At 45.5% G+C, this 18,313-nt stretch overlaps 1 protein-coding gene across 3 annotated transcripts in view; it reads right to left on the bottom strand.

The window, feature by feature from the left end:
* The window catches only part of ASXL2 (ASXL transcriptional regulator 2), a 109,795-nt gene that overhangs the window by 35,164 nt on the left and 56,318 nt on the right, over positions 1 to 18,313 (bottom strand). For 2 of the 3 annotated variants that reach the window (XM_063441933.1, XM_063441934.1), the window contains exon 5: positions 4,417 to 4,532. In XM_063441933.1, coding sequence (XP_063298003.1) covers positions 4,417 to 4,532 — 116 coding nt within the window. Of the gene's footprint in view, positions 1 to 4,416; positions 4,533 to 7,347; positions 7,505 to 18,313 lie in introns of those variants that run through there. The other variant, XM_063441935.1, reaches the window with a different exon arrangement.

An 18,313-nucleotide genomic window follows, 5' to 3' on the forward strand; every position in this document is an offset into this window, starting at 1 on the left:
CAAAAACCCTATTGAAGGATGCAACAAATTCAGGGTAATTGTAAATAATAGGCTTCTCTGCCTCCCAGATAGGTTTTGCCCAAGCTAGGGCCTTTTCAGACAGCAAAGAAATCATGAAGTGAACTTTGTCACTGTCTGTAGGAAATGCCTGGGGCAGGGTTTCAAGGTATCCTTTAACCTGATTTATAAATTCTCTGCACTGTGCTGGGTCGCCCCCAAAATGCTGAGGGAGCGGGACAGACCCAGTCATTTCTCTAGCCGCTACAGGTTTGGAGGCTACAACCGGTGCTAGAACAGGAAGTGAGGCAGAGGCGGCCGCAATCGCAGGCTGGCCGGGTACTGGATCCAGATGGGCATACTGGTCCAAATGGTGGTTCTGCTGGTCCCACTGGGTAAGCAGGTTAGGTGTAGGTGTCTTGCCTGTACCATCTGTATTCATGGCCCTTGCGTAATGTCAGGGACCAGGAACCAGACAGAGACAGAAGTAGATGCAAACACACCTTTATTAATAAATAACAAATAAATAACAAAAGCAAAGTCCAGGAATCAAGCAGGGGTCAGTCACCAGAGCGGGTAGTCAGACAAGCCAGGATCAGGAGCACGGAGAGCAGCGGAGTCAGGAACAAGGCCGGAGTCAGGAACCAGGATCAAACAGGAAACACAGGAACAAGGAGACTTCTGGGAAACAGGAAACCACGCAAGGGCAAGGAGGTTCTGGGCTTAGCTGCTTAAATAGGCAGAACTGATTAGCAGCAGGGTTGAGTAACCGTGGCAACAAGCAGAAGCAGCTCATAGTAATTGCAGCTGAAAACTCAATCACTGAAACAGAAAGGGTTGCTGTTTAAAACAGCAAAGAAACCCTGACACTATGTTGGAGTCGCCAGCTTCAAAGAGTAACTCAGGTTGTAAGCTCTGTCCTTTCATACAATCAATTAACCCTTTTTGTAATGTTACAATGTGTGTGTGGGGGTATGGAACCATTGTAGACTTTTCTGGACCTCAGAGGGAACTTGATTATCTCCCAGACACAGCGACGCCGGGGTGGGCCTATGTTTTGGGATACTTTGCATAAAACATACCCTGTGCATAAAAGCTGTGTGTTCCAAATAAAGATTGTCAGAGTTTGTACCTCCAGAACTGTGTCTTGTCTAGTTATTGGAGGGGAGGAGGATTAACCTATGTGTCTGCTGTTCCAGCATGCAGGGAATCCAGCAGGGAAAGTCCTTGTAAGGGCTAAGAGCTTCCAGGACTGAGTGCCATCCTTTCCTGGGAGCGCATAGAGCTATGTCCCCTAACCATATAAGAGTTCCTGATCGGCTGAAGGAAGGGAACTAGCGGAGGTAACTGGTCTGGTTACCAGGGGATCCGCTACAGTGGTCCTCTCCCCTCCTTTCCCTGTCCCTAAGTGGTCCTCTCACCTCTCCTCTCTCCCTCCCAGTCCTTTAGTGTGTGTCCCTGCCCTCCTTAGTAGTCCTCTCACCTCTTCTCTCTCCCTCCCAGTCCTTTAGTGTGTGTGTGTCCCTGCCCTCCTTAGTAGTCCTCTCACCTCTTCTCTCTCCCTCCCAGTCCTTTAGTGTGTGTGTGTCCCCGCCCTCCTTAGTGGTCCTCTCCCCTCCCTGGTGTGCCTCATTATCTCTCTTGTAGTGTGGCTGAGCGCAGCGGACCGCTGTACAGGAGCTTCGGTTTCCTGTACCCGGTTGGACTGACAGTAAGTGCTCTCAGTGAGCACTACCTGTCCGTCCGGGTACAGGAAACTGAAGCTCCTGTACCATGATCCGCTCTGCTCCACTCAACCATGCTACACTGAGTGACTGGTAAGGGCGAGCGCTGTGCGCTTCCTTCCTGCCGGTCACTCGGTTCTTGCGCCCCCAGAGCCATAAAACGACCACCTGTGTCGCCTTATGGACGTGCTGGCTGGGTCACCACCCCCTCTCACATTATCGGCAATATCAGTATCAGTAGTGGCCGATACCGATATTTGGCAAAATCTGGAATATCGGCCGAACTGATTATCGGTCAATCCCTAATTGTAACCATTTATCATATATGAAGAACACAGCTCTACAAAAATAATAAAAATAAATCTTAAATGGCCCTCCAAACACCAAAACCACTACAGCTTAATATAAGGTTCCGGGTGTCCAGATGCTGTCCATGCACTGTGACCAATGTAAGAACCGTTCACACTTTGTAGTCAGTGTGCCTCTCGTGGCTGTTAATCACACTGTCAACCAGACAGCAGAGGCATTTCCTCATTAATATTTGTAAAATGTACAGCCTTTCTGCACAGCATCATTAGAACGCCAAACACATCCTCTTGGTGCCGTGTGCCAGTTGATGTGCATGCCCAGTACAGTATGCAATGCTTCTCTATAGTGAAGCATTTGATCAGTGAGATCATCCATCCCGATAATCTCAGAAGAAGGAGCAGCAGCCATAGAAAGACTGGGACGCTACTGGGTGAAAGGTGAATTCAACTATTTTTTTACTTTTTTACAGGGGGCCTGAATCTTTCAGGAACGCCAATGTTCTAACATACACTATCTCACAAAACCACGGAGTGAGCATTTATGGATCTCCCTGCATGGCCGTACAATCATTGTATTACTGAATATGCTAATTGAAATACAGTTACAGTATCTCCCAAAAGTGAGCCCACTCCTCACATTTTTGTAAATATTTTATTATATCTTCTCATGTGACAACACTGAAGAAATGACACTCTGCTACAATGTAAAGTAGTAAGTGTACAGTCTGTATAACAGTGTAAATTTGCTGTACCCTCAAAATAACTCAACACACAGCCATTAATGTCTAAACCGTTGGCAACAAAAGTGAGTACGTCCCTAAGTGGAAATGCCCAAATTGGGTCCAAAGTGTCAATATTTTGTGTGGCCACCATTATTTTCCAGCACTATCTTAACCCTCCTGGGCATGGAGTTCACCAGAGCTTCACAGGTTGCCACTGGAGTCCTCTTGCACTCCTCCATGACGACATCACGGAGCTTGTGGATGTTAGAAACCTTGCGCTCCCCCACCTTCCGTTTGAGGATGCCCTACAGATGCTTAATAGGGTTTAGGTATGGAGACATGCTTGGCTAGTCCATCACCTTTATCTTCAGCTTCTTTAGCATTGTGGTCATCTTGGAGGTGTGTTTGGGGACATTATCATGTTAGAATACTGCCCTGCGGCCCAATCTCTGAAAGGAGGGGATCATGCTCTGCTTTAGTATGTCACAGTACATGTTGGCATTCATGGTTCCCTCCATGAACTGTTGCTCCCCAGTGCCAGCAGCACTCATGCAGGCCCAGACCATGACACCCCTCAACACCATGCTTGACTGTAGGCAAGACACACTTGTCTTTGTACTCCTCACCTGGTTGCCGCCACATACGCTTGACACCACCTGAACCAAATAAGTTTATCTTGGTCTCATCGGACCACAGGGCATGGTTCCAGTAATCCATGTCCTTAGTCTGCTTGTCTTCAGTAACTGTTTGGAGCTTTCTTGTGCATCATCTTTAGAAGAGGCTTCCTTCTTGGAAGACAGCTATTTAATGCAGTGTGCGGCGTATGGTCTAAGTACTGACAGACTGACCCCTCCTCCCCCCTTCAACCTTTGCAGCAATGCTGGCAGCACTCATATGTCTATTTCCCAAAGACAACCTCTGAAAATGACGCTGAGCATGTGCACTCAACTTCTTTGGTCGACCATGGCGAGGCCTGTTCTGAGTGGAACCTGTCCTGTGAAACCGCTGTATGGTTTTGCCCACCGCGCTGTAGCTCAGTTTCAGGGTCTTGGCAATCTTCTTATAGATGTCCAAATTAGGCCCAATTAGCCATTTTCCCTCCCTGGTGTCATGTGACTCGTTAGTGTTACAAGGTCTCAGGTGTGAAAGGGGAGCAGGGGTGTTAAATTTGGTGTTATTGCTCTCACACTCTCTCATACTGGTTACTGGAAGTTCAACATGGCACCTCATTGCAAAGAACTCTCTGAGGATCTGAAAAAAAGAATTGTTGCTCTACATAAAGATGGCCTATTGGGTTATTTTGAGGGGACAGCAAATTTACACTGTTATACAGGCTGTACACTTACTACTTTATATTGTAGCAGAGTGGCATTTATTCAGTGTTGTTACATGAAAAGATGAAAAGATATAATAAAATATTTACAAAAATGTGAGGGGTGTACTCACTTTTGGGAGATACTGTAACTGTATTTCAATTAGCATATTCAGTAATACAATGATTGTATGGCCATGCAGGGAGATCCATAAATGCTCACTCCATGGTTGATGCAGCGTATTTGGCAGAGAGGGATAGACAGAAGCAGGCCAGCAGGAGGTAATGGGGGATGCGATGGAGCATTGAAGGCCCCTTTGGTTAGGAGGGACCCCCACCATGGTGATGGTTACCTGTTTGAGAGCCTTCTTGCTGTGCTTCTGGGATGGAGAGATGACTTTCCCCGCAGGGATGGTGGGAGATGGACAGCCTGACTGGGGGGAGGATGGCTGGGAAAGTCTAGATGTAACTAAAGAACAAACACAAGAAACAAAGAAACGTGGGTTATGCAAGCAATGGAAAGAAACCAATGAATGACGGCCTATATATGTGTAAACATGTAATAAACCCTAACATTCTGAACATGAAAACGCTCAGGTCTACAAAGCCCATAATGCTATGCCAGCAAATCAATCCATCAATCCAATGCATTATCACATGGGGACAAACTGCCAATTGTGATCATAGATCGGGAGATGGAGAGGAGAATGAAGCTAGTCAGTCGCTATCAGTAGGTTACAGTAGGCAGAGCTGGTCAGTCACTATCAGTAGGTCACAGTAGGCAGAGCTGGTCAGTCACTATCAGTAAGTTACAGTAGGCACAGCTGGTCAGTCACTATCAGTAAGTTACAGTAGGCAGAGCTGGTCAGTCACTATCAGTAGGTCACAGTAGGCAGAGCTGGTCAGTCACTATCAGTAGGTTACAGTAGGCAGAGCTGGTCAGTCACTATCAGTAGGTTACAGTAGGCAGAGCTGGTCAGTCACTATCAGTAAGTTACAGTAGGCAGAGTTGGTCAGTCACTATCAGTAGGTCACAGTAGGCAGAGCTGGTCAGTCACTATCAGTAAGTTACAGTAGGCACAGCTGGTCAGTCACTATCAGTAGGTCACAGTAGGCAGAGCTGGTCAGTCACTATCAGTAGGTCACAGTAGGCAAAGCTGGTCAGTCACTATCAGTAAGTTACAGTAGGCACAGCTGGTCAGTCACTATCAGTAAGTTACAGTAGGCACAGCTGGTCAGTCACTATCAGTAGGTCACAGTAGGCAGAGCTGGTCAGTCACTATCAGTAAGTTACAGTAGGCACAGCTGGTCAGTCACTATCAGTATATTACAGTAGGCACAGCTGGTCAGTCAGTCACTATCAGTAGGTCACAGTAGGCAGAGCTGGTCAGTCACTATCAGTAAGTTACAGTAGGCAGAGCTGGTCAGTCACTATCAGTAGGTCACAGTAGGCAGAGCTGGTCAGTCACTATCAGTAGGTCACAGTAGGCAGAGCTGGTCAGTCACTATCAGTAAGTTACAGTAGGCAGAGCTGGTCAGTCACTATCAGTAGGTCACAGTAGGCAGAGCTGGTCAGTCACTATCAGTAAGTTACAGTAGGCACAGCTGGTCAGTCACTATCAGTAGGTCACAGTAGGCAGAGCTGGTCAGTCACTATCAGTAGATTAAAGTAGGCAGAGCTGGTCAGTCACTATCAGTAGGTCACAGTAGGCACAGCTGGTCAGTCACTATCAGTAGGTTACAGTAGGCAGAGCTGGTCAGTCACTATCAGTAGGTCACAGTAGGCAGAGCTGGTCAGTCACTATCAGTAGGTTACAGTAGGCACAGCTGGTCAGTCACTATCAGTAGGTCACAGTAGGCAGAGCTGGTCAGTCACTATCAGTAGGTCACAGTAGGCAGAGCTGGTCAGTCACTATCAGTAGGTCACAGTAGGCAGAGCTGGTCAGTCACTATCAGTAGGTTACAGTAGGCAGAGTTGGTCAGTCACTATCAGTAAGTTACAGTAGGCACAGCTGGTCAGTCACTATCAGTAGGTTAAAGCAGGCAGAGCTGGTCAGTCACTATCAGTAGGTCACAGTAGGCAGAGCTGGTCAGTCACTATCAGTAAGTTACAGTAGGCACAGCTGGTCAGTCACTATCAGTAGGTCACAGTAGGCAGAGCTGGTCAGTCACTATCAGTAGATTAAAGTAGGCAGAGCTGGTCAGTCACTATCAGTAGGTTAAAGCAGGCAGAGCTGATCAGTCACTATCAGTAGGTCACAGTAGGCAGAGCTGGTCAGTCACTATCAGTAGGTTACAGTAGGCAGAGCTGGTCAGTCACTATCAGTAGGTCACAGTAGGCAGAGCTGGTCAGTCACTATCAGTAAGTTACAGTAGGCAGAGCTGGTCAGTCACTATCAGTAGGTCACAGTAGGCAGAGCTGGTCAGTCACTATCAGTAAGTTACAGTAGGCACAGCTGGTCAGTCACTATCAGTAGGTTAAAGCGGGCAGAGCTGATCAGTCACTATTTATTTCACCACATTAGAAAGGTAAGTATTAGAGTGATTTTGATTTTATAATTGGTGGTGGAACAATACTTGTACTGCTTACAAAGGTTCGGGATCCGTGTATGGGATCTGAACATCACATATAGAGTGCACAATTTTCAGCCATCTGCATTCATGCATGCTAACAGGGCAAATGTATAGCAACATGTTGTGGACCTCTGTATCGAAGTATACACAGTATCGAAGGAATCATTTATTCTGTAAAATACAGTGCGAAACTCAACTTTCACCAGCAGGTGCCGCTACTAACGAGGTCACTTATATCCATAATGAATGCAGACGGAATGAGTAATTAGTTAATCCACAGAGCCCATTCTGCCATCTTTGTACAGGTTCCCAAGATTGCAGAGTGAGGATTCTAAAACATCGTCTTTATCTACAGATCTCGGAGCCCCATCATTGCACGCAGACCACTTCCTTCTTTTAATAAGCTCTGACACCAGACCCAACAACACGCCACGCAGACCCAAATGAACCCACCCACACAAACCAACAGTCTCCTCTATAAATGGAGTCTGAACGAAAACCCAAACCATAGACACGCATTGCTTGCAGCACTAACCCTTTCAGGGAGCCAAGCAAGTATCAAAACGAAATATATAACGTATAGAAAGTAAGAGTGCAGAGAAGGCCAACTACACCACGGATTAACGAGGTGGGGGGATAGGGTGATACAGAGGAGAGAAGCCCAGTCCTTTCCAGCGTCTTGCAGAGCCAGAGCGCAGCCATTTCCTTACCTTGTTGCTGACAGCCATCAGTCTGCTCTCTGTACATTTTACCAGCAGGCGCGTTTTCCAAATTCAGACAGAAGTCAGGGGCTCTCCTTTAATTTTAGAACAAGCCTCGTGGGTTTAACTTTCCTGGTGCTGAATGATCGTTTTCAGAAGTTTGTAGTGAATTTTAAAATGTAAGAGGAATTGTGCAAAGCCTTATAGTTTATTACCGCTCAGTTCTTAGCAGGAAGTGGTTAGATATCGGAACTTCAACCTTGCTTCCTGTTTCATGTGTAGGCCAAAGCTAGGCTACAGCTGCAAAGCTGCCTCTGTCTGACAAACACAAATATTACAAAACAAGTCACGTAACCAAATCTCGGACGATCTACAACGATTTTATATCTGAAACACCAACACCAATGAAGTGGTCACTGTTTAAAAAAGAAGATTCTGTAAGAGAAACTGATTGAGATATAATTGTAGAATAGGGAGAGATAAGGGACATTAGTCCCCCACCCCCCCGATACAAATATAGACTATGGCCTTTACATTGTGCTTTCTGTACCCATTGGATAGCAGAATCTCAGCTCAGTGGGGGAACCCATACATTATAGGGGTAATTGCATATATAACTTACTTACAGCAGAGTTCATAAGTATCTGGACAGTGATACAAGTGTTTATTTTGCCCTCCAACAGACTGGATTTTGCAACAACTCTTTAATTTCTGGATATTTCATGCACAAACCAGGAACCATTAATGAAGGGACAGCAACAGCCATTAAAAGGTCCCAGGAGATCCTAGGTGAGATATCTGGCTTTGGAGTCTGTTGCTGTTGTTTCTCAACATGAAAAGCAGAGTGACAGGAATAAAACCAGACCACAATGAGGCTAAACATAACATTAACAAACCAAAAAGACACATAGTCAAAGCATTAGGTAGATGGAGTAAAATAATGCATCGGTGATGTCAGGATGATGTTTGTAGACCTCTGCAGGGAATGACCCAAGAATGTAGGTACAGAACCGTAAAGAGGATGAACCAAATATGGAAATAACTGTTAAAACTCCCAGAGCCATCACCACTTCAGTGGTTTGAAGTGGTGATGGTGCTTGGAGCAGTATGCACAGCTTCCCAGTTTAAAATTCTGCACATAAAGAGTTAAAGATCTTTACTGCCAGATGAGTAACTCCCTCTCTGGCAGGTTCATTAGCCGGCCGGAAGGAGGGTCCTGGGCTAACTAATGTGAATTCTGTGCATATTGGGCATCAGTAATCGCCACGCACAGCATAATGGTAACAGACAACCAATGGCAGCCCAGATCCCCTCCCTCTCTGGCAGGTTTATTAGCCGTCCGGAATGAGAGTCCTGGGCTAACTAATGTGAATTCTGTGCATATTGGGCATCAGTAATCGCCACGCACAGCATAATGGTAACAGACAACCAATGGCAGACCAGATCCCCTCCGGAAGGTTCATTAGCCATGCCAGATCTCCTCCCCTCCTGCCAAAATCCTCCCCTCGACCCATCCTTGGATCAGAACATATCAGCACCATTCCAGTACGGCTTCCTCTATCCAATATCAGTGCTTTATTAAAGGTAACTCTTTAAGGCCTGAGAACACCTTAACATATATAACATTTTATTTTAAAGAATCTTGAAAAATTACTTCTAGGAAACCCCTAGGGGAGTCTTGAGAATCAAACGGCCCTAGGGACCGAATCGGATACGGTCTATAGGCCTGTCCACCTCTCGCAAGGGGCGACACAAGCGGACCCTGACGATACTCCCCCGAGAATTATAATATTAAATGAGTAAATTCAACCACTAGATCTATAATCAACTGGATTAAACCACAAAAGGAAGGGCCACAATTACTGCCCCGTCCTACAAGTAATGGAACATACAGGCAGATTGTGTTAGAGAGCATTCTTAGTACATGCACACGTTTACAGTTGAGAAAGCCCACGTTGGAGGGGCGAGATAATGTCAGGAACCCGAAGCAAAACATGGTGCAGATTTGAAGAAAAACAAATCGCAAACCGACATGTGTGACTCAGAGCCTAAAGGGACACTTTAATCACAAAAGCAAGTTTTACACAGGTCTAGTCAAACCTCCCTGTATGCGACTTGCACAGCCTTACTAAACACTTCCTGTAAAGAGTCATCTAATGTTTACACTTCCTTTATTGTAAGTTCTGTTTTATTTAGAATTGTGTCTGTGTATCTGCATGTGTCATGTTTGTATGTGTCTATGTATACACATGTGTCAGTGTGTGTGTGTGCCAGTGTGTGTGTCTGTGTATCTGCATGTATGTCAGTCTTAGTCTCTATGTGTCTATGTATATGTATGTGTATCAGTGTTTGTATCTGTATGTTTGCATCTGTGCATCCGCAAGTGTGTCAGTGTTTTTGTATCTGTGCGTCTGCATGACTGTCAGTGTGTGTATATGTATGTATGTATATGTTGTGACAAAAGTACTCCTTTCCCTTGGTACCTTGTCCTGGGATTGGGGTGTTACACACAGTCTTTTCAGGCTTTAGAGACACTTCACACGCTGGATGAGGTAAATTAACTTGCTCTTTTATTGAGGTTCCAAAATAAATGCACAGTAAGGTATAAAGGTAACAAAAATATATAAAACAAAAAGCCTTGCTCTTCTGAGCACTAACTAAACAAAATAATCAGCTAACTGGGTTGGATGGCTTGTCCATTTCCCAACATAAACATAAATATAAACAACCTTACTGCTTCAGGGTTTTCAGCTCTCTGTTTCCACTCACAGAAACCAAACACAATCTCCCTCCTTCCTTGGCAGGGGAGTACTTAATAGCATTGGTAATTGACAATCCTTTTCAGGTGAGTTAAATTAGGATTCAAACTCTGGAACTGGACTTCTCACCTGTAGGTTCCAAGCAACTAAAAAGATGTGGAGTGGAGCACTGGCCCACCCTACTCTCCAAGTGCTCCACCCCAGGGCCCAAATATACACATATTTAAAGTGCAACATTCATTATAACATTACATATTTCCCTGGGGCTAATTACACAAAGTTGGAACCTTGCAAAATCTGGGGAGGTATATAGATTCCCTCCAGCACAATTCCTTGCTTTCGGTCACAATGTATATATATATATATATATATATATATATATATACATATACATACACACACACACACACACATACACTTACTTGCGGCAGAGGAAGACCAGGCAGAGCCTGGGGCAAAGAAAAAGGGGAGATGGGGCAGAGAGAAACTTATAAATTTGAAATGACAGTAACTATAATAATTACAAACATTTAGCGAATACAAGGGGTGCAATTTATTGAAATTGGCTGCCAAGGGGAACTCAAATGTAAAAAGGTTGGAAACCACTGTCACAGAGAATCACTGAAGCATGGCCATTGGTGGACAGACATTGTGGGTGTGCCATTACTGATTCTCGACATAGAGAATCACTGGAGCATGGCCATTGGTGGACAGACATTGTGGGTGTGCCATTACTGATTCTCCATACAGGAAGCAGGGAGAAAGCAAAGGGGGAAATGATGTATAATCAGAGAAGGAGCAGAAAATCTAATCAAATTAATGATTAAAACAGGTAGTTCTAAAGCTCATTCTACTTAGGGAAAAAGCATTTAGTGATATGCATTTTTTACCTATACAGTTCCTTTAAGCTAAAGTTGTTTTGGTGACTATAGTGTGCCTTTAAATATACTTTGTATCTTCATTGTGGGGTTGCGGAGTGTCACTAGTGACCTGATACATTGTTTTGATGCACTACCTTAATACTATAATAAAAAGCTTTTCTTTCTGGATACCCGTGTACTCGAGGGGCTGTTGGCACACAGACACGCATTATTTGTGAGTTATACCAATACGCACTTTTATAAGGGATTTATTTTCTAACAGAGTTGCACAGTTAGTTGTGTTTTGTTTGTTTGTAACAGAGAACAAGAAAATTCGATGTGATGTACAAGTATACAAAAATAGGTTATTGTGCACCATTTATTATTATGATTTTGTATTACAGAGTGTTTTGTCGATGTTAAAAAACACACGGTGCTGCAGGAGAATTTACATTTGCATTGAAAAGCTTTGTTTGTAAGTTAGAGACTTTAAACTGACTGCACTTCAGAAATGTGTCTATAGTAATGACAGCACTTTTTTAGTACTTTTTGTGCTTTTTTTTTTTTTTTATTAACCCCAATTGCTCACTTGATTATTATTCGGTTTTGATAATCTTATTAATGACCCTTATAACAATATATTGCCAGGCCGTGTCTGGACTCTCCATAATCGGCAATCAGTCTCTCTCCTAATCACCAGCCATGTCTCATAACTGAGGATGGGAAAGATTGTGAGCAGTCACAGTGCTCTGGACGTGAAGACGCAGATAATGAATGGCGACAGCGACGTTATGTATGAAGATTATACTCCTTTCAGCAAAGTACAACCCATTGTTTATAAAATAGTCTAGAAAACGCCTGGCACAGCCTGGCACAACTAAAACAAAAACAAAACATAACAGATCAGGCATTTAAAACCAAAATTGTGTCAATGGCTAAATAACGCTCAGCATAAAACGGAGCCTGTTCATTGGCTGAGACACAACTAAGAAACAGAGAAACAGGTAAAACGCGAAACACAAGCTGATAAACAGCCAAGTCACGAAAAAACACCAAATAAATATCAAATACCAAGGGGGGCGGGGCCTGACAGCCAAGATGGCCGGACGTGCTCCATGAGAGCTCTCAAGCCAGCGAGCACTAAAACGAATCCCCTGGTTAATCTACCCATGCCAGCAGCACAAAGTGCCCAAAAGCTAAAACAGGACCACATAAGGAACAGATTGATATCTGTCCCGCACCGACAAATAGACGGAGCACCTACACCGTCCATGCGGCCTACACTGGAGCGGAGCCTGAGGCCTGGGGGAAGCGGACGATCTCCCAGCACGGGATCTGCTCACCAGACTCGCTCGAATGCTGCCCTGCTACCCCCCCCTCTGGACCGGCGGGGGTTATCCCGGCCCTTGCTGGGGACGACTACCCCCACACAGCGGCTCAAACAAGCGACTAGGCCCACAAAAGTACAAGCCCCCAGGGGCCCACGCAGGATGGCGGCACAAAACACCCTCGCCGAACCACCCTGGCACTCCCAAGCATTCTTTGACCAGCTTCGAACCAGACTCTGGACATCGCTCCACGCCAGAGGTCGACACTTCAAGCTGGTGATGCAAAGTGTGGCGGCGTGGATCCGCCCGGCTACCCGACGCCGCCTGAGTAGAGGCCCACCTCGAGCTCCCAGAGCGGCCTCCAGACAGAGCCATCCTCAGAGCTCAAAACGGCGGGAAACGGCAACAAGCCTACCAGACTCCGACATCCACCCTCACAAATGCCAGAGAAATACGAAGCAAATAAAGCAAACCAGAGCCTCACCCGCCCAACGCTCCGACTCCCAAGGCAGCAAGGTCCGACACTACACAAAAAACGATGCTACAAAAGCAATAGCACGGCGACATATCCCACGGGGTACCGCCAGAGCCAGCTCCCGAAGCAACGCAAGCAAGCCATGGGGCAACAACGGCGGCACCCGCACACCCACGTACCAGCACTCACAGCGAACCTACAGGATGGCACACGAGACTACTGGGGAAGCAGAATGGTCGGTCTCCAGCTCAAAGCCGCCAAGAGGCATAGGATGACTGATACCTACTGGGCGCACAGAGTATGGGCCTTATTCGTTTTTATTATGTTTTTCTAATTTTTTTTCACCAGCCCTCTCAGGACTGACACTGTGCTGCATTATTTTGCTGCCTAATTACTATTATTTGTACCATTATTTGCATTATCCATAACTCACTATTTGCCCATGCGCTGTTTGTCTATATGCTATGTGCCTAAGCACAATCTACCTACTAAGGCTTCAGCCTCCATGCTGCAGAACCACCTTCTGGCCCACACCTATATGGGTTACTTGCTGTGTAGTAGTCGAAAATGCTATGGTCTCCCATAAATCTTGTACCCTAGCTCTGTACGCGCCTCAATAATCTTGTTTAATAACCGTGTATCTACGCTAACACATATTAAGCGACATCCTTAATGTTACTTGCTATTATAATTTAGTTTTTTAAAACTGTGCCACTTATTCATGCCATGTATTTGTTCTACGTTGACATCATTGCTTAATTACTCTGACGCGGCATTAAGATGTGCACTAGTTGCCTATGCACTATTTGCCCTTACGTTATTTACCCATACACTATTTGTCTACACGCTATGTGTCTAAGCACAATCTGCCTACTGAGGCTGCAACCTCTATGCCGCAGAACCCCCTGATGGCCCACACCTATATGGGTAACTCGCTGTGTAGTAGACAACAATGCTATGGTCTCCCATAAATCTTTTACCCTAGCTTTGTACATGCCTCAGTAATCTAGCTTACTAACCATGTTTCTACGCTAACGCATATTAAGCGATGTTCTTACCGTCACTTGCTATTATACTTCTAAAAAAAATGTGCCACTTTTTTCATGCCATGTATATGTTCTGCATTGACATCATTGCCTGCTTATGTTGTTATGGCATTGCAAGCCTTTGTGTTATCATGTGCACAGCAAAAATAAAGAATAAAAAAAAAAAAAAAATATCAAATACCAAATACAAAAATAAAACCATTATCACCAAACAGCAGAAAATACTCAAAAAAGAGACCTGACTCTCACTAAGCTTTATCCCACCCTCCCTGTGTCCGGCTTCCCCCAGCTGCTCATTCCATTTACACGTTATCAATGGCTACAACTTTCCTCCCATTCTCTCTGCCGTCAAATTCCCCCCGCTTCCTCGTCTTAACTCCCCAATATATCCTTTAGTACTTTGATCTCAGCTCACTCTGTACTTTGTGTATTGGTCTGTTTATATCATACAGTCTTTCCCCAAATAGTACAGCGCTGTGGAATATGTCATCGCTTTATAAATACCAGTAATAATACTGCAGGGGGTAGAGACAACGATTTCATTAGCTTTCCTTTCAAATTCAAATAAAAAAAAAAAAAAAAAAAAGTTTTCTTGATTCAATATAAAAATCACATGTTCATTGATTAAAGGGCCTCACTAAGCACCATGATCCCTTTACCTTACTGAAGTGGTTATGGTGCAATACTGATTGTGTAGCCATTCATAAAAAAAAAAAAAAAAATTGATCCAGCGATAAATACTGGTTTTTTTTTTGACCATTGTCCCAGGTCCCTTAACACTGCAATATATATTGCAGTTATATATTGCAGTTTTTAATCAATTGCAATCAATAGCTTGGTAGGTTAACTCCACCTCTAGTGGCTATCCACCAGACATCCATGTGACGAAACCAACCTCGCCACTGGGCCCTGGAGAAGCCTGTTTGCTAGCCTCCTACCTACTGACTATGGCCCCTGGGTTATTTGGGGCATATTGTACTGTATATGGCTGCTACTGGCCATTTAAAATCATCTATGAACAGATTGGGACTTTTGGGACTACTGTCCCTTTAAGACTATGAAGCATATTCCAGTGTACTGCCTGTAATATTGTATATGTATTTATGTGTTAAGTTTAACCTGGGTGATTTGTATGCAGTATTCATCTGATTGTTCGGTAGAATCACTCCATTCATTATATTGAGTGAAACTACCGAACAACCAGACCACCCAGGAATGAGTGTGCCTCCAATTACTAATTGGGTAATTGGCAATCTGTGCAGTGTGGTCTGTGTCCTCTGGGTGGCCGCCATTCGGGAAACGAACACGTGGCGGCGGCCATCTTAAACTACCGAACAGCGGTGTTTTGCCGTCGAGTGTCTGGAACTAAAATCGGACACTTGAATAGGCAAACACCGCTGAGACCTCCTGACTTCCAGGATTTCGTGGGGAAACTACCGAACGGCCCACCGTTCGGTAGAAAGAAATTCACGAATTAGGGGATTCATGCGAATTCCCCTTAGTCTCTATAACCCAGGCAATTCGTCTGTTTCATTCCTTTTTCTGTGACCGACCGCAGGGCCAAAATGCATGGAACTGTTTTCGGATACTTTACCCATGCGGTCGGTCAAATCTTTGGAACCCCATATCTCCCGAACCGTTAAAGGTGTACCCCCTGTTTTTGGGGTACATCCAGAACCTGGCTAAAAATGTGTGCCGTATAATTGGGTTTACTGTTATCTGAGGGGAGGGGATGTGTGGGTGGAACCATGTATGTGATTGGTTATTTTATGCCTCCCCCTGGGTGTGGCCTGTAAGTGTTCAAGTGTAATAAAAGCCAGGCTGGATGAGCCAGTCCAGAGTTCCTGCTTAACCCTCAAAGTGGAGTGTCGTCTCATTATTGGGGGAGGATTCGTTGTATGCTGTTCCAGTTTGACTGCTAGGAGTGTAAACCTATCGTATGGTTTTTCCTATTCGGCTGTATACAGCATTCATATGCTAGAGAGGATTTCTATGCTTCTCAGAGTCGGTGGTTGTGGTGTCTGCTGCAGTGCTTGAAGTCCTCAGGAGCGCTAGGAGCATCCTTCAACGGAGGTACCCAGTCGGGGTGCCAGGCGATCCGTTACAATCCACTATAGGGACCTCCGGGTCATTAGGCAACTTTTGCATAACATTAGGCGACTCTCAGCATAATGTAAAATCCTATAGGGAAGCATTGTATAATGCGTTTCTATGGGGGAAACACTAATGTGAGGCTAGCTAATGCCGTACTCAAAAGGATTTCTGATTGTAAGCAAGAGAGGTTTCCATGACTACGTAATCCATGTACCGATAAGGTACTGATATGGTAATAATTACAGCTTTCAATGGTCCAATCTGATAAACACTTCACAGAACCAGTGGAGAGAGTCCATGAGGCTACACTTTCCCAGATTTCTATAAAATAGGGGAGCAATATCCAATAAAACACAGGGACCTCAATAGCTCCACAGATGATTACACGAGTGATGCTGCCACGTGCCAACCTACATATTCCACAAACCCAAACTGGGCCCAATTTTATGGAAAATCCACACAGCCTCAATAAACACATTAATAGCACTAAGTTAACACTAAGGTGTGTCACTGAGTTAGGATGACAGGTGTGATACTAAGTTAGGATGACAGGTGTGACTCCGAGACTGTCTGACAGGTATTACTCCGAGATTAGCTGACAGGTGTGACTCCAAGACTGACAGGTGTGACTCCGAGACTGTCTGACAGGTGTGATACTGAGTTAGGCTGACAGGTATTACACCGAGATTGGCTGACAGCTGTACTACTGAGTTAGGCTAACAGGTGTGGCTCCGAGACTGGCTGACAGGTGTGACTCCTAGACTGGCTGACAGGTGTGATACTGAGTTAGGATGACAGGTGTGATACTAAGTTAGGATGACAGGTGTGACTCCGAGACTGGCTGACAGGTGTGGCTCCGAGACTGGCTGACAGGTGTGATACTGAGTTAGGCTGACAGGTGTGACTCCGAGACTGGCTGACAGGTGTGATACTGAGTTAGGCTGACAGGTATTACTCAGAGATTGGCTGACAGGTGAGATACTGAGTTAGGCTGACAGGTGAGATACTGAGTTAGGCTGACAGGTATTACACCGAGATTGGCTGACAGCTGTAATACTGAGTTAGGCTAACAGGTGTGGCTCCGAGACTGGCTGACAGGTGTGACTCCTAGACTGGCTGACAGGTGTGATACTAAGTTAGGCTGACAGGTGTGATACTAAGTTAGGATGACAGGTGTGATACTAAGTTAGGATGACAGGTGTGACTCCGAGACTGGCTGACAGGTGTGGCTCCGAGACTGGCTGACAGGTGTGGCTCCGAGACTGGCTGACAGGTGTGATACTGAGTTAGGCTGACAGGTGTGACTCCGAGACTGGCTGACAGGTATTACTCCGAGATTAGCTGACAGGTGTGACTCCAAGACTGACAGGTGTGACTCCGAGACTGGCTGACAGGTGTGATACTGAGTTAGGCTGACAGGTATTACTCAGAGATTGGCTGACAGGTGAGATACTGAGTTAGGCTGACAGGTGAGATACTGAGTTAGGCTGACAGGTATTACACCGAGATTGGCTGACAGCTGTAATACTGAGTTAGGTTAACAGGTGTGGCTCCGAGACTGGCTGACAGGTGTGACTCCTAGACTGGCTGACAGGTGTGATACTAAGTTAGGCTGACAGGTGTGATACTAAGTTAGGATGACAGGTGTGATACTAAGTTAGGATGACAGGTGTGACTCCGAGACTGGCTGACAGGTGTGGCTCCGAGACTGGCTGACAGGTGTGGCTCCGAGACTGGCTGACAGGTGTGATACTGAGTTAGGCTGACAGGTGTGACTCCGAGACTGGCTGACAGGTATTACTCCGAGATTAGCTGACAGGTGTGACTCCAAGACTGACAGGTGTGACTCCGAGACTGTCTGACATGTGTGATACTGAGTTAGGCTGACAGGTATTACACCGAGATTGGCTGACAGCTGTAATACTGAGTTAGGCTAACAGGTGTGGCTCCGAGACTGGCTGACAGGTGTGACTCCTAGACTGGCTGACAGGTGTGATACTGAGTTAGGATGACAGGTGTGATACTAAGTTAGGCTGACAGGTGTGACTCCGAGACTGGCTGACAGGTGTGGCTCCGAGACTGGCTGAGAGGTGTGGCTCCGAGACTGGCTGACAGGTGTGATACTGAGTTAGGCTGACAGGTGTGACTCCGAGACTGGCTGACAGGTGTGATACTGAGTTAGGCTGACAGGTATTACTCCGAGATTGGCTGACAGGTGAGATACTGAGTTAGGCTGACAGGTGTGGCTCCGAGATTGGCTGACAGGTGTGACTCCTAGACTGGCTGACAGGTGTGATACTAAGTTAGGCTGACAGGTGTGATACTAAGTTAGGATGACAGGTGTGATACTGAGTTAGGCTGACAGGTGTGACTCAGAGACTGGCTGACAGGTGTGATACTGAGTTAGGCTGAC

This window comes from Pelobates fuscus, chromosome 2 (assembly GCF_036172605.1).
Source record: "Pelobates fuscus isolate aPelFus1 chromosome 2, aPelFus1.pri, whole genome shotgun sequence".
Classification (NCBI taxonomy): Eukaryota; Metazoa; Chordata; class Amphibia; order Anura; family Pelobatidae; genus Pelobates; species Pelobates fuscus.